The sequence below is a fragment of the Paramormyrops kingsleyae genome, chromosome 4 (genome assembly GCF_048594095.1).
Source record: "Paramormyrops kingsleyae isolate MSU_618 chromosome 4, PKINGS_0.4, whole genome shotgun sequence".
NCBI classification, from domain to species: Eukaryota; Metazoa; Chordata; class Actinopteri; order Osteoglossiformes; family Mormyridae; genus Paramormyrops; species Paramormyrops kingsleyae.
This window is the reverse complement of record NC_132800.1, coordinates 32,367,285-32,393,491: the sequence shown is the minus strand read 5'-3', so window position 1 is coordinate 32,393,491 and position 26,207 is coordinate 32,367,285. Positions and strand designations below refer to the sequence as shown.

At 46.1% G+C, this 26,207-nt stretch overlaps 1 protein-coding gene and 1 long non-coding RNA gene across 2 annotated transcripts in view; one reads left to right on the top strand and one right to left on the bottom strand.

The window, feature by feature from the left end:
* The window catches only part of LOC140588822 (uncharacterized), a 90,026-nt gene that overhangs the window by 54,057 nt on the left and 9,762 nt on the right, over positions 1–26,207 (bottom strand). The window lies entirely within an intron of this gene.
* cavin4a (caveolae associated protein 4a) lies at positions 305–5,984 on the top strand. The gene is made up of 2 exons (XM_023815647.2): positions 305–921; positions 4,070–5,984. The coding sequence occupies exons 1-2, from the start codon at positions 514–516 to the stop codon at positions 4,694–4,696; spliced, it is 1,035 nt and encodes a 344-aa protein (XP_023671415.1). The 5' UTR covers positions 305–513; the 3' UTR covers positions 4,697–5,984.

Sequence of the window (26,207 nt, the reverse complement as noted above, 5' to 3'; positions counted from 1 at the left end):
ATTTGGCTAAGAGTGAATACTCACACATGTATCCTGCGGTAATGGGGAAATGCCAGTGAAGTGAGAAACCAAGTCAGCCTAACATAGAAGGCCTGATGGGGGGGGTTTCCATTATCTCTGTGATCCATCTTCCAAAAATGTACTAGTGTTAGCTTTCAAAATGTATTTATAGGTATGAAGTGTGTGTGAGTCTCCAGCGACCCCTCGTTCCCTGACATATCCTAGCTGACTCTGTATGGTTCCCCTTCTGATCAATGGGAAGAGTGGGCGGAGTCTCTTCATTCTTCTGCACTAGACCCCATCTAAGTTGGGGTCTATACCAAGAGTCACTCTGAAAGTGCCCCACGGCCTGCCTCTTATTACCGGTAGTAGTGGAATCTACCTGATATACCCTACTGTGACCCGAGGTATATAAGACTTGGAATCTAACTCAGACAGGCAAAGGACAGCGCTTTGGATTTGTGAATCCTGTGAGGTTGTCTTCCCTGAAATCCTTGTGAACTTTCATCAGCCATGGATCAACAGAAGGTCCGCACGGCAGTCGTGCCAGAGAAGCTGGAGTTGACTGGTGTGGAAGATGAGACAGGCCAGCCCATCAGCGCCATGACCATTCTGTCTTTGCTGGAGCGGGTCGCGGGCATCATCGACAATGTGCAAGCGGGCCAGCAGCGCATGGAGGAGCGGCAGCTGGAGCTGGAGAACAACATCAAAAACATCCAGGGTGATGTGCTCAAGCTGGCGAAGGACCACACCACCACCAACGGCACGGTGGAGAAGCTCCTGCAGAAGACCCGCAAGGTCAGCGCCAACGTCAAGGACGTGCGCACACGTGTGGAGAAGCAGAATGTGCGAGTCAAGAAGGTGGAGACCACCCAGAATGAGCTTCTGACCAGGAATAAGTTCCGGGTCGTCATCTATCAGGTCAGTCCCATATTGCCTCCATACATTCAAAACCAGTCACTCTTTGGGTAGCTTTAAAAATTTATCTTACTATTTTATTTCTCTTAGCAAAAGTACTTACTTCTATAGGTACATAATCCTGTTCTCAAATCTCAAAAATGGAATGGCCTGCTATGCGTAAAATAATAGCCACAGGAACACGAGGAACATACAACTGAGTTCACTTAAGCTGGACCTGGCATTCTTAAGAGATAGAGAGACACCCAAAACTGAAGGTCCTGAGCTTGAAGATCTTCGCAGTTATCATCAAGGGCAAGCAACTGCGATTCAGGGACGCAAGACACTAAATCCATGCCATAGTTTTTAATGAGGTCCACAGCTAATACGTCTCATTCCCTAAAAGCTGTCCTCAGCTGACCGCTGAGGGTGGGGAATACAAGTTTCAAAGATTTTCGGACAGCGTAGGGAACCTCAAGGGAACCTGAGGACGCCCAGTTTCTGAAGGCAAAGAGTCGATGGGCAGCGTCCCGTGCTCTCAGCTGCTAGCGCTGTGACAGCCGGGCTATTCTTAGACAGTGGAATGCCCTGCCGCCAAAGAAGACACAAGATAAACTGCCGCCCAGAAAAAGGTTATGTGCTGCCTACACGAAAACTAATATGCGGCAGACTTGTGCCTATCTGATGGGACAGACCTGCTAGTTCCCTGGGACTTTCTCTTTGTCGCGGCCCCATAATTTGTTTTAGAGTCACGCAGAATAAAGACTTCTGTGGGAGACCCAGGGGATAATTAGCTAATAACCTTATATGCAGGCATTGAACTTCATCATTCTGCTTGACTAGTGTCTTGGCGATTCTTCGCTAAAATGAGGGTCCAAATCACCCAGTTTAGTGAGGATGGCATGTCTTGGCAAATCCTTTACTGGGGATTGATTGCTTTTCTATTTTATTTTCTGAAAGCTGATGGAAGGAGTGGTAATTCCAGGGTTTAGCCTCCAAGACCCCAGTGTCTGTTCATGACAGACGCTAAGACTTATGGATATCCACACATCCAGCTCTATGGGGTTTACACCCTGAGCTCATGACATTCCTTTAGAAAAAGTATTAAGTCACACCTGGAATATCTGCTAATTGTGCTTCGAAAAGGTGCAGATGGAAGAGGATAAATACGGAAGATGGGATAAGAGAGCAGGGCTCACAATCACGGCTTTAGGGTACTGAGTAGTTATTCAGCACGATTTTGTGCTACTTAGTTAAGCTTGGTACTCAATAGACTAGTAGCATCAAGTATGCAGGACGTGGAATGACCAGGGAGACAGGAGGGTTGGGGATCATTTCCCTAAAGGAGCAAATGCTTCCGTTATTGTAGCTTCTGTCTCATGGTATCAGGTCTCTAATTGATTTAGCGAGGGTTCGATAAATGTTTAATCATTGGCTGGACATCAAAATTTTAAACATTTATTATTTACAGGACCTCTTTTGCATCTGTTCCTCCATGTGTTACATAAAATTTATATGGCAGGTTACATTTTTCACAGGAGTCAAAAATGAATTAATAGAGAATGGCCACTTAGGCCGATGGCTTTGTACATACAGTATGTGTAAGGGGGCAAAGAGCTGCATATGCATCACTGGATTAGGTATGGAAGATAGCGGGTTATTCTCCAGCCGTTGGGCTCCTCTTCACCTGATCTGGGTGATGATCGAGTGAAGTGGCATCACCGATCTTCAGTTCTGTGGACCCACAATATTACCTGTTGTTTACACTTTTGGACTAACTGTGACCATCTGTGGTGAACATCAGCTGAGCTTATCAAACAGAATCCCCGTTAAACTCATGCCTTCATAAACTGATAATGCTGTCACTCGCCAAACATGGCAGCGCAAAGGCGTTTTGTTCATTATCGATGGCCGTGGTCCTTGGCTTGCGGTCTAATTAATTAGGATTAATTAGGTTTCAAATACAAAGTCACCTGCAGATTCTGGCTCAGCGGGAGCCGAACTTTTCGAGTTACCTTATTTAGGAAACTGCCCCATTTGGAGCACAAACCCGGGTTAGGTTAGTGTTAGGATTAAGGTTAGGGTTAGGAATACGCTCACCTGAAATGGCAACTGGTTTTGGTAGATCCACTTTTTCATAGTGACAATGAACCTCGGGGATGTTGCATGCTCACATGCAGCACGTCTTTGTGTTGACGGATGGATACATTTTTATTACTGTACTGTTTGTTTTGTTTACTGTCATATTAATATTCCTTCAGGTCAGTTTTCATGGGGCAGTGAAACTACTACGTGGGCAGAAAGTGGTGATTGACCAAAGGGGAATATGCTTTCATTTCATGGGGGGACCCGGCTTGTACCTTACATTTACATTTATTTATTTATTTATCATAAACTCTTTTCCAAAGCAACGTATGAGAATCAGGGTCTGCCAGAGTCTGGACCCAAATGCCAAATACAGGATTTCCCCCGATGACCCTCCCATTACCAGCATGGTGTCCGAACACAGAGAGCCCCCACACCCCCGACTCTGCCTGGAACTCAGGCCCCCAGGAAGAAGAGTTAAGATTGCAAATGGGGGGCAAATTAAAGACAACTGTTCCAAGGGCTCATGTTACCACTTTATTAACACAAATAGATGTGCGGACGCAGGGAGCAGCAAACAGTAATAAATCATGGCTCATTGGCTGGTGGCAGCATGGATTGCAACCAGTTGCTCAATGGCGTGTCTCCTTCCTTGTTGGTATAACAGCTACATCATGCTTGACTCATGATTTAGTGACAACTTTCTTTTGCAGATGGTCTTGACGTCTTTAAATCATGCTGATAAACTAATTGAGCAATTCCTGATTTAAGAGCCCACAATGGAATGAAACTCATGTTTCTGTGTGAATAATGGAATGAATCACAAGTAATCCATGTAAAGCACCTTGGGGTGACTCTGTAGTGAAAGGCGCTGTATGAAAATAAATTGAATTGAATTGAATTGAATTGAATCAAATCAAATCAAATAGAATTGAATCAAATTGATTTGAAGAATTATAGGAATATAGGAAATGCAAATGCAATCTGTTCCTCTATAGGATTATTGTATAGGATGTATGTATATGATTTATTCTAGCTGAACGGTAGTTTCATGAAGAGGCAAGTCTTACTGATCTCCTTTCTCCAGGGAGAAACCACGGTCCCTTCCGTTGCTATCACCAAGACACCCAAAGGGGAGGGCCTGGCAGGGATGGCAGTGGAGCCAGACACCTACGATGCCCCGGCTGACCTCTCCTCGGATGAGGAGTACATGGTGGTGGAGGAGGCCGAGTCCCGGGCAGCCCGCCTGAAGAAGTCGGGCAGGAAGGGCATCGAGAACATCAAGGCGACCTTCTCCCGCGAGAACATGACCAAGACCAGAGACAACCTGAACACCAAGTTCAGCACCCTGGGTGAGCGCATCGTGCCAGCCGAGCGCCGCGAGAAGATGCACCAGGCCAGCGTCCGCATGAAGGAGAACATCGCCAAAAAGGCGCCCTCCAAGGAGACCTTCAGGATCAAGCTGAAGAAAGAGAGGACTGTGGCTGAGGGTCAGGAGGGCGCCGAGGGGGACAGTGAGGCCGGGGAGCCGGTGAAGGGCGATAAAACCAGCCCCGACGTCACCTACACCGAGGTGGTGACAGAGGCGAAGCGGGAGGGCCCGGTGTCGGAGGTGGCCGCGACCCGGGTCGGGGAGGAGAAGATGATCCAATTCACCATGGAGAAAGTAGAGGAAGACAAGCCTGAGGTGGGAATCGGGTACAATGTGAAGTAAAGCCCAGGAGCGGCTAGCAAGTGGGATAATGATGTGGAACCAGGAGTCGGGAGTACAGAAGTAGCAAGGTTCAGAATAAAGGCCAGATTTCCTTTATTAATGCATATTCACAATTCAATGGACTGATCATTAAGGTTTTTTTCTGGTTTGGTATTATTATTATTGTTTTCCTTTGGGGAATATGGAGATGCTTTAAGGTCTGAAATGTGGTTTTGGAGGGTCATCTTCACAGCTACGGTGGAAGAACTAGCCAGTTAGCGAATGACAAACATAATTCTGTAGGTTCATGAAGACGGCCCATTTCTCGTGTAATATTACTTTTGTTTGGAAAAGAGGGGTGATCAAGGTTCTTCTTTTCTGAAATAATAATCAAGTTGGGTTTGGAGAGGAGATAGTTATTTGAGAAACATAAACTTTGTGGAAATTAGTGCACAAAGTGGTTTTTTTTTTTAAGTAATTTTTTTTTACGTAAGCCTGAGGTGGAGTTGCTGATGTGACGCATTAGCATGTGTTCTGTCTTCAAGTAAAGGCAGGTGTGAAATTGTGTTTTCACCTTCTGCAGTATGTTGTTTTTCAATGAAGTGCTGGTAGAAAAAGGAGTGTGGAACAGCACTATGTTCTGAGCAGGTTGACTGATGGACAGGCTTGGGTAAACCTAGAAAGTTAATCGTATTGCGGACAGTGGTCATTATTACGGATTTGGCTAATATGAGCGGAGGAGGTATATGGACTTACTCAGCTGGTCTCTGAGGAGTACGCTGAAATTTATCATAAACATTACGATAATTCTGCTCGTGGAAAAGCAGGATATGCTTGTGCCCAACTTTGTCCTGTAAGAGAGCTTTGAAAAGTATTCTGAAAAATTGACATGTTAATTGTATTATACTATAGTTATATAATAGCTGCCAAGTTATTCCCAGAAAACAGCTATGTTGGTTAGATTGGCATAAGACAGAATGAGATTGTGCATGATTTTATCGCTTTCTTTGTTTTATTTTTCTAAACAAATGTAAATTTTGTCAGTTAATCCATCTTCCAACTACATATCCTGAACAGGGTTGGAAAGATGTGTACTGAAATGTCCCCCAAAATTAAACTCACCTACCAGCATTAGTATGTGGCATGTTTAAAGATATATATATCTTTCAGCTGTTTTACATTTGTTTCGTTCATTGAAAAGCATTAACATGGAGTTAAATTGTAAGGGGGTTTCGCCTCTGCCCTCACTCATGTTGTGTTATGACATGGACACTGAAATACAAGCAAATAAAATCACTAAATGACAGAACCATGACTGGTGTGACGATTATTTCTCGCCCGGCAAAGGAAGAACAGTCGACATGCATATTTCATTGCATTTATTTTAGCAGAGGTTTGTCCAAAGAAACATACGAGTGAGGATCCGGCGTGCGGTAGGTATTAGGGGCCTTGCTAAAGGGCCCAACAATCTTATCATTACCAACCATAGGCTTTGAACCCACAACCTGTTGGGACGGGGGGTGGGGAAGCAGTGTAAGCAATTTGGGGATGGGTCCAGAAAATTTCACAAATTTCGGAGGGGGGTGTTCAAACCACTGTGAGGTAAAGAGAACAAAATGTCAACAACAGAATCTATCAACTCCTTTTGCGTACGATTAAGAAACATGCATCCATCCCTTTAAATATAAAAGTGTTTCTATGGAGACAAAGGGCCACTACATATACAGATTTATTTCTCTGGATGAAAAAAATAAGACTTTAATAAATTCCACTATACAGAATTTTCAAAAGGTAAAAGATTTCACTGTTACAAATTTACCTGTGTTTGTTTCATAGATAGCAAGACGGACGTATATTAGTCTTTGAAGATATTCAGACCTGAATTGACTACAAAAGAAAAACTGATTTCTCCAATATTTTTCTCCCTAGAAGGCATACAGCCTAATGGTAGGTAATGATAGAGGAAGGTCCTTTGTCATTGCTTTGAGTTTTGTGATAGTAGGGCAGCACAAACCGGGTCCTAAGTCTCAGGCCTCGGCCCTCAGTCTGTGCCATCCGACAACTCCCAGCCACTCTTGGTTTCTGCTGGAATCGAACTGCCGATTGTGGGAACGGAAGCATTTATCTCTACTGCAGTGAGAACAAAAATTAAACTTCAGTCACTGTCTGCTTTCACTTGAATTAAATCCTGCATGTGTCTATGTTATGTGCGTTATTTATGGACCCCTATTATCCATGAGATATTTACAGTCTAATAAGTAAAACTGGAAGCTCCAAGGGGGATTGAATGAAGGTGTGAAATCTCATAAGCAGAGGAATATCCTTTGAAATTTTAATGAAAGCTCCCGTCCTGGAAAATGGAGGTCTACGGAATTAATGATGGCGCTGAAACGTTTAAGCTCCATTCTGTGTTTCTCCAGTCATTTTCGCGGGTTTTATTCCGAGGCGGGATCTTCTGGGTTAAAGTGTCACCTGAAGTCCATTATTCCTATGTCTCCTCTCCCATGAGATTGTGGGATAGCACATGAACCCTGCCATCGTGGTAAGGGGATGTCGGACAGCATGAATCCCAATATGGAGAAGCAGGAGGTGGACCTGGGGAGGGGTGTGCACACTGGACCATAGTGATGGTGGACCTGGGGATGGTGCACACTGGACCTTCCCATAGGGCAGGGCAGCAGCCACAGCAGTCCATCCAGTGTCAGACAATCTTGCTGCAATCTGCTTTAACGTCGGACTCCACTCCTAGTTGCAGCAGTGCATGCTGGGAGTCAGCCTTGGAACACAATAGCTTGCCGTCCTGAATGGGTGTGGCACCTGGTAGCGATACGATGAGTCCTCAGCCTTTTCCCGCCATTCCAACTCGACGTCTGGGCTTCCCCCGGCACACGCTGCCAAGCCAGCAGAGGTGTTGCCAGCCTTTTACGGCTTGTTATTTTCTCGCGCTTTAGGTTCGGCGTGTGGTAGAGACGTTTATGTGGGAGGCGTGACGTCTACGCGTGCGGCGGGCGCTGCGGGTGGCCCCGCCGGTAAATATGTACGCCGCTGCGGATTACGCGAACGAGCCGGCAAGGCGGGAAGCTGGCGGCGGCTGACACAAATGCCTGCCATTTTCAGGAAACAGTCTGGCCTGGGGAGTGACAGCTGGGTGGGGGGATGGGGGGGGGGGGGACGGCCACCCAGCAGGTGCTTCTGCCATCAGAGGGACCGTCGAGCTTAACAGGACGACGTCCCACTCAGACACCGTGCTGTCAGTCTGAGTGGGCGCGTCAAACCGAGTCACCGAGTCCCAGTGCGGATTAAGTTGGACTACCGCCACTCGTCACCGCGCAGGGACGTCCGCGGTGATGCTGACTGGCATGTACACTTGCGGACGCGATAGCCATGTTCGCTGCGGTGGGCCATCGAACGCGGAGGTAAAGGCGCCGGCATGCGGGATGAACGCTCGACATTAGCCGGTCGTCCTGAAACACGTTCCGAGGTCCGTTTCTCAGTAGCTACTCGCTACTGAGCATCGTCCCTAATCCGGTCCGTCTGGGACCCGCAGACAGTTCGCATCTTACCGGGAGTTGGGTGGGAGCAACTACATGGACCGTCTGTGGGTCACCGAGGACCGAGTCAGGAAACTCTGCTTTTCAGCATTATGGGTCTACCTCAGAATAATGACAGCAGGGGACAATTCTAGGTTTTTTTTATGTGGGGGGGGGGGGCGCATACAGTAACAGTGGTCATAATCCGTACAGAAGAGCCAACCTCATCATTAGCTAATGATATGTTCTGAATTAGGGACTGACACAGGGGAATTCTGGGGCAATTACATTTCAGCTGGCCCCTCCTCCATAATCCCCTGCTCCAATAGGAACGTAAGATTTATCATTATGGGATGATGGGGGGCATAAGAGGGGGCAAAATTCATATAGAGGGGTCAACCTTATCATTAGCCAATGATATATGTTTTGAATCGGTGAGTGACAGGGAGGGGCCAATCAGCTGAAACCAGTGGGCCCTGTGGCCCCCACCCCTGTATACACTCCCGAATAACAGAGAACTGCTAAATTCGCTATTTAAATGCAGACATTCCTCTCATTGGATGGCATCATGGTGCAATGCAGACCCCCAAGCCTGCCAAATGACAGGTGCTTTCAGTCCTACATTAACTGTGACCTTTATTTATATTCTGCTGACAAAAGGTGTGCAATCATCAGCGGGGCCCCCGGAAAGAAGCGGGGGCAACATCTCAGGTGACGAGGGCAGCACTGAGGCCCCGAGTGCCATCAGGGTCCATAAACAATGGTGTGATCTCTGGTCGAATCTAGGGGTCGCCATCCACCTTGCTGGAAAAACAAAGACTCAGAACAGGCTTTTCCCTCCTAAATTAAGGGATATAAACTGGAGATGTGTATTCTTCAAATCATTACTGCAGTGGTATGCAGAAATGTATTTAACGACAAGGCTCCAGAGAAAGCCAGATCCCTGAAGCCGTCTCTACAGTCCAGCCGACTCAAATGTCATCCGAGAGAATTAAGCTCTGATAAGAGGCAGCCGGTCGTCATTAATTAGGAGTGAAGCAGTCCTTACCAAGCTAGGTAGGAAGACTGAACAAAGGCGATCTGTTTATTTGCATATCCATTTAGCTGGTGAGATGAGGACACTTCATAAATAACGCCACGGCCAACATTCCTTTAAAGGCAGACTTTGAGTAATCACCGAATGGCACTGACGAAGGTAATCTCTGGTCTCGTTTCCTCCTGGCCAAAACGTCACTCATCGTCGCTCTAAAAGCTGGTAGCGGAAAAACAGCTTTTCTCGATGCATTCTCGAATGGCTCCGCAATGGAGAAACCACTTCGCGAAATGAGTACAGCTAATATTTCAAGATGTCGAACCATATTTCTTTAAATGCTGGAATATTTTGTTATTTTAAAGTAGATTGCTCATACAGGAATGAGGCAGAAGACACAGGGTTGATGGCATGGGGGGGGCATACCCCACCAAATGAGTCATTATGCCCCCCCTAAACTCCACCCTCTAAGGATACCGTCTTTTATATTATTTTTATTTAACTTTTTAATTAATCATCCTAAAACAAACATGCTCAGTCTCTCCTAGGGGTGTGGCGACAGACTGTCAACTCCCCCCCCCCCCCCCCCCCACAACAACTATTACCATTGCCCTCCCCCCCCATCAGATTTGATTTGCTCTGCCGTTGGCATTGAAAACCACAAACAGTTGGATGCCTTTTCAGTTGAACAGACCGTATCGTTCCGGAGTTCTATTAATGCTTAAGTCTTTGTGGACAGTCCGTTATACAAATGTGAGCCTTACAGCATCTTTACGCTTGAGTGTCCTGCAATTTCGCTAGCGAATTGGCTGCTCTCTGTCACCAACAGCCAGCAGATACACACCAACTGTCTTGTTCCTTATATGACAGCCAGTGATGGACCTAGATATTTACTCATTGTTCATTATTGATTCTGCACAGAATTCTTCCATTCATTCATTTTCTGTACTGCTTGTTCTATAGAGGGCCATGGGTCTGCACAGAATTACTAAGGCAAAATAGAAAGCAATAAATACTGTTATGAATGGAACAAGCTTACAGTAAGGAATAGATCTCTGTTACAGTAGACAAATCTCTGTGCCTGTGATTGAAAGATCGCTGGTTTGAGTTCAGCCTCAGCAGAACAGTCACATGTTTGAGGGCCCTTGAGCGAGGCCCTTAACCCCCAGCTCCAGGGATGCCGCATGTTGGCTGACTCTGCACTGTGACCCCCAAGCTATGGAGAATGAGATGGGCAGTGTTGAGCATTTCAAATCCAGAGAAAGATTTTGTTTCTACCAACCAGCTGAGTAATCTGTTACTGTGACTCTTTATGCTCAACTGATTGGTAGAAACCAAACCTTGGTCTGGATTTGCACCTACAGTATATGCCCAAACACTGAAGATGGGGGAGGCAAAGAGAAGAGTTCCAATATACCTGTACTCATACTTCTGCAAATGGCAAAGGATTTATCATTTAAATCATCAATATTTGTTGACCGATCATCCATCCATCCATCCATCCATCCATTTTATCTTCCAGCATCTTATCCTGGTTGGGGTCATGGGATGCCTGTAGCCTCTCCGGCAGCACAGCTTGGGGTACATCCTGGATGGGATGATTAAGTGATAATCTTCACGGTAGCCATGCCTACCTGATATGAAATCCTCCACGGTAAGGACGTGCCGGACAGTAAGATCGCCGTAATGCGATGATTCATTTACTTAAACGGCACTTTGCCTGACTGACTCACCCCTTTCTGCCTTCACCAGCATGTTCACGCTCCCTCGCTAACTCGTTTTGTCAGGTGAGGGGGGTATTCCCTGTGTCCCGGCTTGAACCTCAGGGAAGGAGTCTGGTGAGCTTTGGTGATGTCATTCCTGGAACGGCACCGCTCGGGCCACCGTGGGATCCGTGTTGTCGCTCGGGCTCCCAGTACATCGGTTCAGGAGAAGTTCAACCCCGGCAGGGGAGCATTTTGTCCAGTAGATGTTTGTACTAATCAGCAACTTCAGCAGTTCCTCTTCAGGGGGAGTGATTCCAGTCTTAAAAGTGTGTGCAGTCTCAGATGTTACAGAGCTGCCTCTTGGCTGGTAGTGCTGTTGCCTTGAAGACTTCTTGGGAATTATGCAACTGAAGAACTTCAGACCGAACCGACAGCACACAGAACAGATCCATTAGGGAATCATCTACTTAAATTCAGGAAGTAACTTGTCATTTATATTTAGATGCATTTAACCACAATTTGGCGATGCTGGTAAACCTATCAGATATACATCACATCAGTTTAAATATCACATTTCCGCAAACATGACGGAGATTAATGCGATTCTGCATTTTTTTGTGGCACGGACAAATAAACGAAAAGGAGAGAACTTGACCCGACGGCCTGCTACAGTTTGCGTATGGACTGCAAGCTTTAAAGGAGTAAATCAAAATAACTGCAGTTAGCACCCTGGCATTATGGGCTGTATGTGAGACTTTTATCCAAGAGCTCATAAAATTCCACCAATGGACTGGCTGTGGATCCCAGCTGAGGGATTTTATTTTTAAAACCATCAAAGCCTGAAATCCACCTACATGGCTCCTTTAAAGAATAGTACTATAGACATACACAGATGCAATGCTTTGATAATAAACCAGACTGAATGGTGTGACACTGTGTAGAGTGATGGTGGTTCATTTGGAGGTGCATTGTGCATTGGTTTTGATCATGTGGTGCTAAGATCTCTCCTGGAGTGTCCTGGCCTGGGCAATGATCCTCGCACTCACCTTCAGACCTGCACCTTATTCACCCAGAGTCAGGGGTGTATACAGAATTGGGGACCTAGAGGCAACATCCCTAGCTGAAAGCTGATTGGCCCCTGGAATGCCCCCTCCCCTGTCACTCACCAAATCAAAACGTATCATTGGCTAATGATAAGGTGGGCCCCTCTGTATGAATTATGGCCCCTCATAAACTCTCGCCGTAAAAAAACCCAGATTCACCCCTGGTCAGAGCTAAATCACCCATGGCAGACCACAAGCCTTTGAATAAATCCATAGAAATCTCCGGGGACAGCTAATTGACAGCAGCTGGAGCCAATCAGGGGGCTTCTCTGAGATCGTATTACCAGGTCTGGGCTGCCGGTGATGTGTTGGACTGCAGATTATGTCGAAAAAGCACCAAAACGCTCTTTGAAGCATTAGATATCGCAAAAAACCTTTACAATTGTTGTGGAACAGAATTTCACAATTACAACATTTACTTTAATGAGAATCCATCCCAGGCCTGGAATAATATTGGAGTCCAATGTTTTAAAACATCTGGTTGCGTCCATGAACATCGTCAGGCGTTCTAGAAACTGGGGTACTGTCACAGCCCTTTGAAGGGCAGGGTTCTGAGGGCCGGGTCATTGGGGAATTTTTCCCTGGGGCCTTGATATTATTGATATGCTTCTGAGGTCCGTAGCCCAGCAGAGTTCAAAGACGGCCCCTTTGAGATGAGGAAGTGAAGCATCTGACCTTCTGTGATTGGCGCTTTCACTGCTGTTCCATGTCATTGGCCTTCATGCCCTCTTAAAGGACCTTGAGCGTGCAGCAATCTGCCTCGCTCTAATTTTCCTGACAGCTCCCTGTCGTTGCTCAGTGCATCTCTGCGCACCAATTCCCGCCTCCTTGTCCCCGAATTTCTCTTCACATGTGTGAAATGCACACAGGGTGATGCTACAGTGGTCTCCTCAAAAGTGCCAGGTGGGAGCCTCGCGATATGGGCTCTAGCAATGCAGCGAAACGGAGCTCAAAGGATGACTGAAAGGCCCATTTCAAAGGTTAGCCTCGTCCTCAATCCTCAGATAATTTGAGCTGAGCTCTGTGCTGGCATAGCGTATTAGCATAGATATCGGCCTAGAACTTTAACATTTATGTATTTATGTTCAGCCAAAATCTATGGAGGCAGCTGCAAAAAAGTGACTGTCTGGCACGTACGAGTTGGAAAGGTTCTCATTGACAGTGAGATGACCTGTGAGGAAGGTAGCTTAGTTAACGATATAGTGAGCAGGTAAAATGAATAGAACGAGTCATGTTGTTCTTGGCAAGATAAAGCAAATTCTACAAACTGATAGTATACGAGATGTGTTGAATATATTTTGTAGTGCAAACATTATCGTTCTTTCCACTGGGGCGATAGGTGGGCCGTTGTGGTTTGATAATCGGATGCTGGCACCGAGAGAGAAGGCAGACAAGGTGACGAGCAATCAGCCTAACGAGGGCAGGGTGTCCCTCCGCGCTCCGACTCCGCGCGACAGAGAGAAGCCGGTACAATGCGACTCCAAAGTGCCAGATTCGCGGGAATCACGCAAGCAGGTGATGCCGGGAAGGAATTCACCAGACGTCTTCCTGTTTCGACTTCCGCTCGTGTTCGGGCTGAGCAGACAGATCAAACGGCTCCCTGTTTCACGGTGGTGAGCATTAGCGAGGCGCTGCCAGCGACTCAAGGCGCCAGAAATGCTATCGACGAAAGAATTTGATGAATCTTACAGCAGCAAATAAAATATATTAAATCTAGCCAACGAGTTAAAATATGATGTAATACATATATCTTAGCAGCTAAAATAAGATCTAATGAATAAATGTTACAAGCCAGATGGATGGAGGCTTATCAAACAACCCAAACCGGCTATATAAAATGAATTTCACTGAATATTGCCTCGAGATGAAGGGGGACCCCTTTCACTTATGTAATTACCCCATGGCGAGTGATGTATTTTGGTACACAGCAAGACGAACAAGAAACAGTACAAGCCCTTCCCCTCTTATTGCACTGTCCAGGGGTAATAAATGTCAGGAGCGCAGATGATTAAGGATTTGTAATGTAATGGATGGGGAATAACGGCGGTGATATGATAAACCTTGCAAATGTCAATGAGATAGGCCTCGGAAAATGGACGCCCAAAGGGTGAGCGAGGACGGCCTCTCCTCTGGCCGTTCGCTGCCGCTCCTGCTTGGATAACTTGAGACGACTTGAGAGGACGATGCTCCCCCATCCATCTGCTCATTTGAAATTCACGACCTGGGCCCGCCAGCGTGTCCTTGGGATCCCAGTATGTGTCTCAGACTCTGCCTGGCTCTCTACACGTCTGGAAACTTCAGTCCTGGTTTTTCGTTACGGTTTACGTTTGGAACGAATACGCTGGAGACTTAATCAAATGGTCACATGTTCCAATTCCACTAATTCATCTGTCGAACACAGAAAATGTGTGTGAGCCAAACTACTTCAACTATCTATCCACCTGAATTGTAAATGCTTTGAGTCTTACATTATCACCAATTTATCATTATCATTAGATGAAGACCATTCAGCCATCTTCCCTTCTGGTTTTCCAGAACAGGATTGCAGCAAGCCTAGATGTGATCCCAGTTGGATCTGAATCTCCAACCTTGAGTACAAAGCTCCACACTGAACCTCCATGCTATTCTGGATCAAAGTTCTTGCTGCTAAATAGCATGGAATACAGTAGGATACAGAACTCCAGGAAGGCAGTATCTCACAGCCCTCTGAAGTTTCTCCAGCCCTGCTTCTCCCCAGAGTGCCAACAGCATCTCCTATCTCTGGCCTCCAAATGGAAACACAGCCAAACCACCTGAAATGCAGGAGCCTCTCGCCACCTTCCCAACTCGCACGATTTTCCCCCTCCTCGGTCCGTATCTGGAGGCCTCATAACTCAAACTTCTGCTGACGAGACTCTCGAGATAAGTGACTTATATGTTAAGTGGTCTCCTCTTCTGGCTATAGCACGCTAATTCGTGGAGTGCAGGACCTCCTTAATGTAGTAATTGCCACTTTGGATGCAGCGTCCCATCATTTATGGGCTGGCGTGCTAGTGAAATGTTCTAATTAAAGGACAGGCTCATGCTTCATAACTACCTGTAAAGTCAGGTAGTTGTACTTTTAGCTGATTATTTTATCCCCAATTATACTGTTTATGCTCCTGTGTACCTGCTCCTTTTTAAAACCCCTTTATTATTCTATTTTTTTTTTTTTTTAATGTTCCAGCTAAAGCTGGCCACCATGTAAACACATACCGAGAACCAGTGTGTCCCCAATTCGTGCTTTGGGGACCCACAGACAGTCCACATTTTTGCTCCCTCCTAGTTCCCGGTAGGGAGCAAAAATGTGGACTGTCTGGCAGGGAGCTGGGAAAGAGCAAAAACAGGAACCGACTTTGGGTCCCCGAGGACTGGATTGGGAGACACTGCTGTATGTAAACCAGTGCTTAATGGGTGCATGGGGATAGTGGCGACTTGAGACTTCAAAATCAGAGCGTAGCAAATGTTCGCTGCAGAGTTATGTCTGGAATGACCTTCCGTTGACGTTGTGAAAGTGACATTAACTGCCATCTGATGCAGGCTCTACCCTACCTTGGGCTGTGTGCTTCCTGGGATAGGAACCCCTGTACCAGATAATTGGCTGGAAGATGAATGGATGGATGGAATCTGACATGATATTTTGAGACATGAGGGTAGGAGGATGGTTGACATCCTGTGGCAGGGCAAAGTTTGTCGGCTCCTAATTATTGCATTCAGTGCTGTCTGTCGCCCCCTCACACTGTAAACACTACAAGACCCTGAGGTCCACACCAGTCCACACCAGTCCATACCAGTCGCCCCTCCGTGACCCAAGGGCCCTTTGATTTTTTTGTGTGTGTCTGTTTTTCTGCCATTTACACCAAAAGAAGTCTCCTGTTTTTGTTCATCCTGTCACTTATGTTCCAGCCACCTCCCTTCCTCTCCGCCCCCTTCCTCTCGTTCCCGTTTTATGTCTCTCTGCTCTCCGTCACACCTGGAGCATATATTACAGATATTTAATTTGGAATAAAAAAAAAAAAAAACAATAGAAGTAATTACTTTTAATTACACATCAAAGAAGGAAAACTTTGATCTGGGTGATTCTAGGATTTGCCACATTTGGGGGGGGGGGGGTGTATAGAAAAATACTGGACAGATTGCTAATGATTTTTGAGTAGTTATTTTTCAGGGGGCAGAACCTCCGAAAAATAGGCTCTTGATAGTTAAGTAGCTGTTACAGTTGAAAAATTCATAAAATGAGCATTCTACATTTCTTGCCCGGTAGATTGATTATTGGTATATAAACTGATTTGATTCAGTTGCAGATATGGCTGGTCAACTGTTCACCACACAGCAACACCTCTTCAGCCTTGCTGCGAGCGCAGCCTGAATCTTTTACAACTTTGATGTCAGCCTGAGATTTACACTGTATCTATATCTATCCATCCGCTTCCGGCAGCATTTATCCAGTGCAGGGATGCGGCAAGGCCAGAGCCAATCCCAGGAAGCTCAGTACCTGAGACTGGGACACTGGATCACTGATGAGTCTGCTCATATTCCGTCACAGAACCTCAGCAGAAATTCTTGCAGAACTCCCATGGCATTCCATTGGGATTCTGAGCTGGCTGGAAATACCATTTCTAGACATTGAACTAGCCTATAGCCGCTGGTTAGAAACACTTACTGCACCAGCTGTTACACATGTATTTCTCCCTGCCAAGAATGTGTAAAGGTAGATAAGTTTGCATGCAACCACAAACTGCTACTATGAGTGTATCTCAGTGGCATAGGAAGCTAGTGAGTAACCTGCAGGAAACTTACTCGCGATACGGCACATGGGAGTATCACGTGAGGCCGGCAGCTTAGCTGGTGTGTGGTGATGTTTGATACTGAGTGAGGGGAATCCTCAGTGGGGGGGAGGGGCTTACAGGCAGCATTATTAATTTTATTACAGCATGTCTTACCTTAATGAGCACCCCCACCTCAACACACGTCTGCCCGTGAAATACCGAAATCTCCACACGGCCCCCAGCGGGGGCGGTTGCCACACGTTGCGGTAATGAGCCCCCTTAGATATGTCTTTGCCGCTCCCCTTTGCAAACCCCCACCCGCACCCATTTCCCAGTGCGTGGAGGTGCAAACAGCGGTCAAAACCAAAGTCTAGCTGGCGGCGTGACAAGAACTTTGCGGGCAGGTGTGGTGACCCTTAAACAGAGGGCGCCATGTCCTCAGAGCAGTCCAGGGACACGTGACTCATTACCTCTTCCAAATAGGCATTGCTTTCACTGCAGATTGAGCCTAAGATTTCAGTTTCTTATTACGGGGACCACCTGCTTTCGATATTTTAAAAAAAATCCCAGAATGCATTATTCTAGGGAACCTTTAGCAAGAAGGGCACGCAGCGGATGTGGGATCGTAATTTGGAAAACGAGGAGAGTCGGTTATTGATTTTTCCCGCATTGGGAGCAAAATGAGGAGGAAAATGATGTCTCTGTATTGACGGGCACGAGTTTGATGTTGTTTATCTTCGCCCCGCGACGGGAGCTGTGATGCGGCAGGGCTGTCTGATTTGCTTAGCCGTTGCCATGGCAGCCGCGGCGCGTGGAAACCGGAGCTCTGGACTCTGCGGTGGCTCAGTCACGGTTGGGGAGTAGCGTGGGACGTCCTAACTCAATAGCTGGCTGCATTTTCCCCCAAATGATGGCAGAGAACCGTATAATTTACCCTCTATCATTGCACCTTTCTCCCCTCTGTCCGTAGCAGGACAGTCTTGGCAACAGGGTGGCTAACTGGTCCATCTTCATTTCCCCATTGCCAGGGTCTGATTCAGTCCCATTTATTTTTATATAGCATCCTTCCGTCCAATTACTACTTCCAGGAATCAGGTTGTGGAAACACAGATATATCACCCTCTCTCCTCATTTCATCTTCACCATGGAGAACGCTGCAGATTTATTTACGCATGGTGTGTCTAGGAACACAGCTGTCATTGAAAGAGCACCTATACTGTAAGTAAACTGTGCAGATCGAGCTACAAATGGATAGAGCGCCTATAAGTAAACTGCGCAGATCTAGCTAAAGATCGAAACAGTGCCTATAAGTAAACTGCGCAGATCTAGCTAAAGATCGAAACAGTGCCTATAAGTAAACTGCGCAGATCTAGCTAAAGATCGAAACAGTGCCTATAAGTTAACTGCGCAGATCTAGCTAAAGATCGAAACAGTGCCTATAAGTAAACTGCGCAGATCTAGCTAAAGATCGAAACAGTGCCTATAAGTAAACTGCGCAGATCTAGCTAAAGATCGAAACAGTGCCTATAAGTTAACTGCGCAGATCTAGCTAAAGATCGAAACAGTGCCTATAAGTAAACTGCGCAGATCTAGCTAAAGATCGAAACAGTGCCTATAAGTAAACTGCGCAGATCTAGCTAAAGATCGAAACAGTGCCTATAAGTAAACTGCGCAGATCTAGCTAAAGATTGAAAAAGCACCGGGTGGTTTATTAGGGGAGGGTCCAGAATAAAGACCAGAAGGTTGTAGGCCCGATTCCAGAGGGGCGGATCATTGGGTGGCCACGGGAAAAGCAGCACACTACCCCAGGTTTACTGCGAATGTGGAGGAAGCACACACTGTGTTAGCAACCTGAAGCAACATGAGGCTAATGCAGTGACATGCATCATGTTTTCTTCCCCAACACATTTTACCCATAGCAGGAAATGCACCTGTTCAGACCTTCCAAGCAGGTTTAAGGTGGTTAAAAGGAACCAGGCTCCAGTTAACATCCTGCCCCTGATGGATGTTCACATCCCTTTTACACGAGGAGTCGGCAGTTTCCCTTCACAAGGAAACGCTTCTGCTGAGTAAAACCCCCCCAGGGATCCACGGTCAGAGACAGAGGGCCGATCGCGGGTGCCGGCGGTATGAGGCATGTAGCGAGCGGCTCGATTTGTCAAAGTGAGTTTTTCCTTCGGAGCAGCGGGATGAGCACCGTGTTTGCTCTGCGGGAGATAGGAGGGGCTGCTTCCGACGCACAGGTGACACACTGAGACCGACGCCGGGGGCTTAGATGCACGACCGCAGTGTGGTAATCGTGCGCACCTGGACTCCACGGAGGCCACTCTTGGGATAAGGTCGTTTGTTTCTCCCCGACCTTCAGGGGGCGATATAGAGCACAAGGTCTACCTGCAGCGAAAACCCTTCCATGAAGCCCTGCTGGACACACCATGGCCCCCCCTCAGCTGGGCCACCGTAGGTGCCGTGACCCAGGCCCCAGGCAACTTCGTCTGGATTTGGCTGGCATCCAGCTGCCCCAGAACGCAGGCGGTCCCCTCCACTGGCCGGCTGTGGCGATTATCCGAAATCGGCATACGGCATCACAGCAGGCTAACCACCAGACGGTGCCGTGAAGATGAGCGAGGGCGATGCGGTGGGGTGGGGGGGTGGAGTCGAACGCTAACGATGAAAAGAGGGGAGACAGACGCAAACAAAGACGTGAGCCCTGCGTCTAATTCCCCGCCAGCTGAGGTGACCCCCCCTCCCCCCTCTCCATGCGTGTTTGGGGTGCGCGGCATCAACTGAAGTGATTAACTGGTTTTGGGCCTGGGGCTGGCTGGCTGGCTCAGACAATCGATGGAACAATTAAAAAATGGGCAAATCCTTGGGGAGCCCAAGCCAGCCCCCCCACCACCACCACAAACACACGCCCTCACAGATTGAGCTTCGATTCCTGTCCCTGTCTAGCTCCATTGTCTTTAAGGGGCAGAAAATATTACCGCAGAACAGCCCCCAGCTCGTCTACCACACAAAGGGATGTGGGTTATTTTACATATGATAACCAGGCAGAGGATGTGTTACGCTTAAAATATAAAATGTGATGTGTGAGTAATATTGCTGGAATACATACACAGTGTTTACATTTACACAGACAACCTGCTTTGCCAAATACCATCAATCACTGTTCATTCAAGGGTCACTTGGCTCAGTCTTGTGTGTGTACATTGAATCTTGCGTATCTGTGTGTGTGTGTGTGTGTGTGTGTGTGTCTCTCTCTCTCTCTATATATATATATATATATATATGAAGGACATGGGGCTTCAGACACAGTAGCTAGATGGGTGTAATGTATAGAGGCATTCCTGGTGTCCCCCTCCCCTCAACACCATAAATCAGAGGGTCCCCGGATCTGGAGGGCAGGAACACAGGTGGCCAAAAGGGGGGGGTGGGGGGTGGAGCGGGCCCTTCAGTCGACGTTCCTGTTGCTCCACTGCTGGCGTGTGAAGGATTGATGATGTCAGTCGGTAGGGGTCAAGGTCGGATCAGCTGTCACCTGTGCAGCCGGCCGGAATCTCCGCGCCGCATGATATAGCATGTTAGTGTGACGCATGCCGTTAACCTTATTGCATTGTGAAAGCGCATTTATTAATCTACGTGGAGTATAATGATTTTGTCCGATATTTGTGATTATTCTGCAAAAGACAATATACCTGAGAAATAAATAGGCTGTAAATTTAAATGGGCAATACCTAATCCAGCCATCAATCTTCTAGCAATTTAACCTTAGCAGGGTTGGGGGGTGGGGGCTATCCAAGACCGCATAGGCGATTGTAGACCCTAAGCGGGGGGGGGGGGGGGGGGTTGGGGGGCTTTAGCCACCTTATTTTTTGTCTCAGCCCCCCTGAAAAATTATCTGACAATATCCATATAGCGATTTGTTCCATATTCTCGTAGAAATTTCATACAAATCTTATAGTCAGGAACCCCCCCCCCTGCTATCATGTTATCATGCTGGACCCTACTGGAGTGGAGGCTGAGCCCCCACTATTGGTCAAAGCCTAGAATCATCCTCGCTAAACAGCACAGGGCACGAGGCTGGGGAAGAACTGTCAGACCTGAGCTTCTGTTAAGTCCATCCAGAACCCAGAGGTTCTGAAGGTCTACAAAGGGAAACCGTCCCACTGGCTCTGCTCTCCTGACTGTAAAAGGTCCCACGGTTGCTGCTTTCTCCCCCCGCCATCATTTTCCCCACCCACCAATAACATATAATTATATCATTCTTACACTAACATTTCGTAATAGGTCACTAATTTGCCGCCCTTTGTAGGTCTTTGAGTTGATAGGAACACGGTTACGCATTCCATGCAGCCACGCCCAGTTGCCAGGCAACCTGCCAGTGGGACACAATGGAGCGGCCGTCGTCGTGGCTACGCTTTCAGCGAAGCGCTCGCGCCTCCGGCTCATTTTGGTGCACTTAAGTAAATTAGTGCGTTTTATGGATGCGCGGCGATCGCTTCCAGCGTCCCGCAGCCCATTAAACACGGCTGAGGTGCCACGTCTCCATTCAGGAGAGCGTTAGTGATTCGGCTCGGGCCCATTAACGGGCTTTATTGGGCGAATTCCCTGATTGGATGTGCAGTTTTCATTTATGCTCCTCACGGAGCTCTCCTTGACTGAGGTCTGCGTGCCAATAAGACCAGCGTTATTTCCAGAAGCTGAATATTCTGAACTATTGGTTATACCTTACACTGACAGTAGCAAAAGAAAGTGAAAAACCTAGTTTTTGCAAGAGAACCCAACACACATATCTATGCTGATTTGGGACTACATCCTATAACAGAAGTACATACTGTGAGATATAAAGAAACAGACCTTTGTTGAGTCATGTGAGACACCCTGTTTTCTTTTGCTATTCCCTGTGGAATGATGCATGGACAGGACAATGCAATAGTGGAATTAGGCTTGTTGCATTGCTGTCATGGCAGATAATATGTGGGTATGTGTGACCAGCAGCCCAATTTGCAGGCAATAGATGTGAATCCATATCTGAGCAAGAATGGAGTCTTGAGTTTACCTAAGAGAAGAATTAAACCTGCAGCTGCATTTTAAGATCCAGCATCCAGTTCTTTTTTTTTCAGTCTGGCGACTCTCTGTCTCTTTAAAATAAAACAATGAAAACCGGATATGCACCACTCTGATAGGATGGACTGTTCTGATTTTTAGCAAGGAGCGCTCTGATTAGTGGAATGGGCCATTATTATTGTTATCATTTTTAGCATGAAACATTCTGATTGGTGAAACAGACCAGCCTGAAGTCCAAGACTAATTCTGTAACAGGCAGCACTCAGTCAGTAGACAAATGTTTACACAATCATACACAATGAAGACATTTAGGTTCTTACTTTCATCACATTTATTATCATCCAGTTTTGCATTGTTTCGTATTAGAGAGAATGCTGACTCAGTTCCAAGCCCACGTCAGTAATGTTCCATTTCAGCCCAGTGCGGTGCCAATCGGACCGCAGGCTGGGGGCGTTTTTTCAAAGGGCTGGTGATCTGAGTTTATTATTCTTGGTGGCCAATGGCTCAGAAGGTTCTAGAACCACTGCGAAAGGGGACACTACCTTACTCGCCTTACCATAACTAGTATAAAATTAAAGTCATCACATTTTCCCAATTTTATTTTTTAGCCTAAGGCAAAGCAATCTCTTCACCCAGAACAGGATGGAAAACATATGTTAAACTTCTCTTCATGACAATAACCACAATAATCGGAAGGAATACCAATACAGCTCATGATTATAATAATAGTGATAAACATATAACAATACTATTTCCTTATTATTCTAATAGGATTTTTGCCATTAAATTTTAAATCAAAATAATCACTTTAACCCAACCTTTCCCAAAGCTTAATAAATTAAGCAAATCATTTATGCAAACAGTATGTGATTTAAACGCCGGCCAGTGTGTAAGGATGTTACTACAGGATGGCAGTTGAGGTTGGAGCCAATGACCTTCTGGTTGATCTACCAATTTCCTGTCAACCTCTCCCTCCATGCCGTTGCCTAGCAACAGGCTCTCTGAGGGGAATTTCGAAGCCTAGCTCAGACCAGCTCTACCCCCCGCCTTCCTCTCGTTTTTATTGGGAAGTTAACATGAAATATGTCCTTTCGAGAATGCAGAACAGCCAAAACCAGCAGGTCGTTTAATTGGCTGCATGGAGGTGGGCGTGATCCGTGGTGTTTTAAAGCAAACTGAAAATCTCTTAATTCATCCCAGTAATGGAGTCATATTATCCGCATTTACATATAACCCAAAACACTTACAAAACCATGTTTGTGTTAGCTATGTTGTCCCATTTAAAAAAAAATATTTAGAATTGTATTCCAGACGGAATATATTTCTACAAAACATCTCGCCCCAAATTCTGCGCAGCATTCATTTAGCACAACCTGGCTAAATTGTATGGACTTTGTATTGCGTTTGATTGTTTCGTGAGTTTATTCCAAAAGTACATGATTGGCATCTCTAAATGGCCCTTAAGTCTGTGCTTGTAGCTGGGTATGTGTGCCCTGAATCACTGTCCCAAACCCTAGCCTTCTGCTCTGTGCCACGTGGGACGGACTACCGGTTTCCACAGTCCCTGTAATGGACAGTTGGAAGGAGGATGCAACTGTTTTCTTCTAAATATTGAGATAAATAGAAAGTCACCAGGCAATCTCTCACAGGAACATTTGCACTGTATAAGATCAGTGCGTGTCAGAGACTTTATCGGACTACCCCAGTGCTTTTTATGTAGCTAATTTTAGGTTTATAACGGAAAAATATATTTTTGCCGTAAGATTTCTTGCGTGAGCCTGAAAGCGTGAGTGTCACGCCGGAATGCGTTCGAGCTGGCAACCCTGGGGTGAAAAGAGCAGAGCCTCCATAATCCATAGACAATCACCCCCCCCCCCCCAAAAAAAAAAAAAAACGGTGATTTAACAGACTCTAGGGTTTAGGTCAAAAGGGCACAGCTGTTCCTAGTCCTGCCCAGTCATACATAATATAATAATAATGAGTGATATTCAAATATATACAAAGCTCCTGGGACTCCACCTGGTCGCCATGGAAACCTGATCCCACTTGGGAGACTGTAAACGCAGTAAGAGGCTCAGCTGTTGATTGTGTTTAGAGACATCAGGGGTCATGGTTTCAAACAATTAGACATTCTTTCAATTTTGTATAGTTTTTAAAAGTTGATTATTCTTTGATTCTTCAGTGCGGTGGTGTTTTGCTGCCACCAAAAAAAAAAACACGATTGCCCAGTTTCTCTTTATAACGAGAACATTTTCACGTTATAGAAAGACACAAAACGATCTTGTTAAAACGAGAAAGGTGTCACGTTAGAACGACATACGAGATAATCTCATTATAGACGAGAAGGATTCTGCATAATGCTCATTTATCTCGTTAAAATGTGAATCTAAATGATTTCGTTAAAACGACAAACGTTATAATGTAATACGTATGATATGTTGTTGCGTGTTATGCTGTTACATTATTTTTGTTGTAGTGGCAGCAATATGCTGCTGTACTTCAGCCTTCAGAATATATTGGGAAAAAATACATCTATTTTAAGATGAGCTTCATACGTTATTTACGCTGCTTTTCAGGGTGTTACGGTATCAGGGTCTCAGTTCTCCTGATTTCCGCACCGTGTGTCCATCACGCACCTGAATGCTCCCATTTAACTCAATTTCACAGGCTGCACTTGGGTTGCTGGCGCCGAGTTGCGGGGCTTCCTGTTCGGGGGGGATCGCGTTGCATCACGCGGGCCTGTCCATCATGTTAAAAGCAGGGCTTTCGATATCCATCTGTCTACTACCAGGTCCAGATTTGTTGTTAGGCTTCGGGTAGGCTGCTGACGTTACGATTGGTGGAATGGACCCCTTATCCGTAGATCTAACATCTGGTTACTTACACCCGTGGACCGTCGGTGGCATGGCGGAGCAAGTAACGGAAATGCGTCGCTGATGAATATGCGTGGATGACATGCAAGGTGATAGGGTTTCCCTGGCCATTGATCGCACGTTACCCAAATGCCTTATAGCACGATGGTGATCTACTGTTTCCGCTCCGAGCTCCTTACAGGAAAGGCTGGCCTCTCGCGTCCTCTTGAGGAGGCCTCGCTCTTGATCTCCCGCATTCTACTCCTAGTCTTGCCCCCCCCCCAAAGCCGTGCATGCCTTATTTACGCTCCCATTCTGTGGTTTCCGGGGTAACGGCAAAACCTAAAAAGCCTGGGAGGACCTAGAAAGATTTCAGTGTCCAGATGAGATGTGGTAAGGAGCTGCTTACAGGGTAATCCTGTTTTGGGAGTCTTCACTTTATTAACTAAGTCAGTATATACATCATTAATTTTGTGACATTGAAAGCAACTTTGCTGATTTTGCTTCAAGTTAAACAATGACAACCAGCATCCCCATGCAAAATAAGAATTAATGAACAATTTGGGGACTTATAATTTGAAACATGTTATTTCCCATTTAATGAAACATCTCGTGAATTTTTCACCTTAGGTTTTTTTGACATGGAAGGCCACAAGTAGGGCTGCCAGAATCACTCAGCCAACCATCTTCCAGTGCTATGGATGAGCGACGTCTGAGAATCACCCACACTGGAGCACTTACGAGTCACTCACCCGATCGAACCGGTCCCAGATAAAGATGGCCGACCTCCGTATCTGAGCAGAAGTACGCCAAAAGATTGAAACTCATCAGTTTAAATAAAAGGTCACAAATGAAGGTGATCCCAGCTGAAATACCTTGACCCAACCCTAAACAGACCAGGGAGAGCAATGTCAATAATGGCTTAGCCCACCCCCTCGTTACATTAAAATTAACCCAAAGACAGACATGCAAATGAGATACGGGATTAATCTTGAATTAGGTGTCAAGAAAGGTCTTTTGGTTTTAATTAGGTAATAAAGAGCCACCGTCAGATTTAATTATCTCCCCGCTCCTGTTCTGGAGTCGTAGCGTTAGATTTTAAAAGTGGCAGACAAAAGATTTTTTTTAAATAGCGTGAAAGAATCTGGTGAGAATTCTGTGAGCTTAAAGCACTCTGGGTGTAATTTGACTCACTACATTTGCCAGAATGTGAATGTCATTTTAAATGAAACTTAAATACTGCGAGTCTCTGAATATCAGAGACTATGTTCCTGATATCTTCAGATGAAGGAAAGTGTAGCTGAGATGTGCCAGGATGTAGATGTGCCCTCTATTTTGCTTATATTAACAATGGTTTAGGGCTTTTTCTAATGTGTTCTTTGATTCCATGACAGCGAGTTTCACAAGCAGCACATCAGTACTGTGATAATTTGGATGTTTCAAATCAAAGTGTGTCTGCA

Excerpts from the sequence above, each read along its gene's own strand:
- cavin4a (XM_023815647.2), top strand. The coding sequence starts at position 514 with ATGGATCAACAGAAGGTCCGCACGGCAGTCGTGCCAGAGAAGCTGGAG. Across the intron at positions 922-4,069 it reads TCCGGGTCGTCATCTATCAG|GGAGAAACCACGGTCCCTTC; the intron begins GTCAGTCCCATA and ends TCCTTTCTCCAG.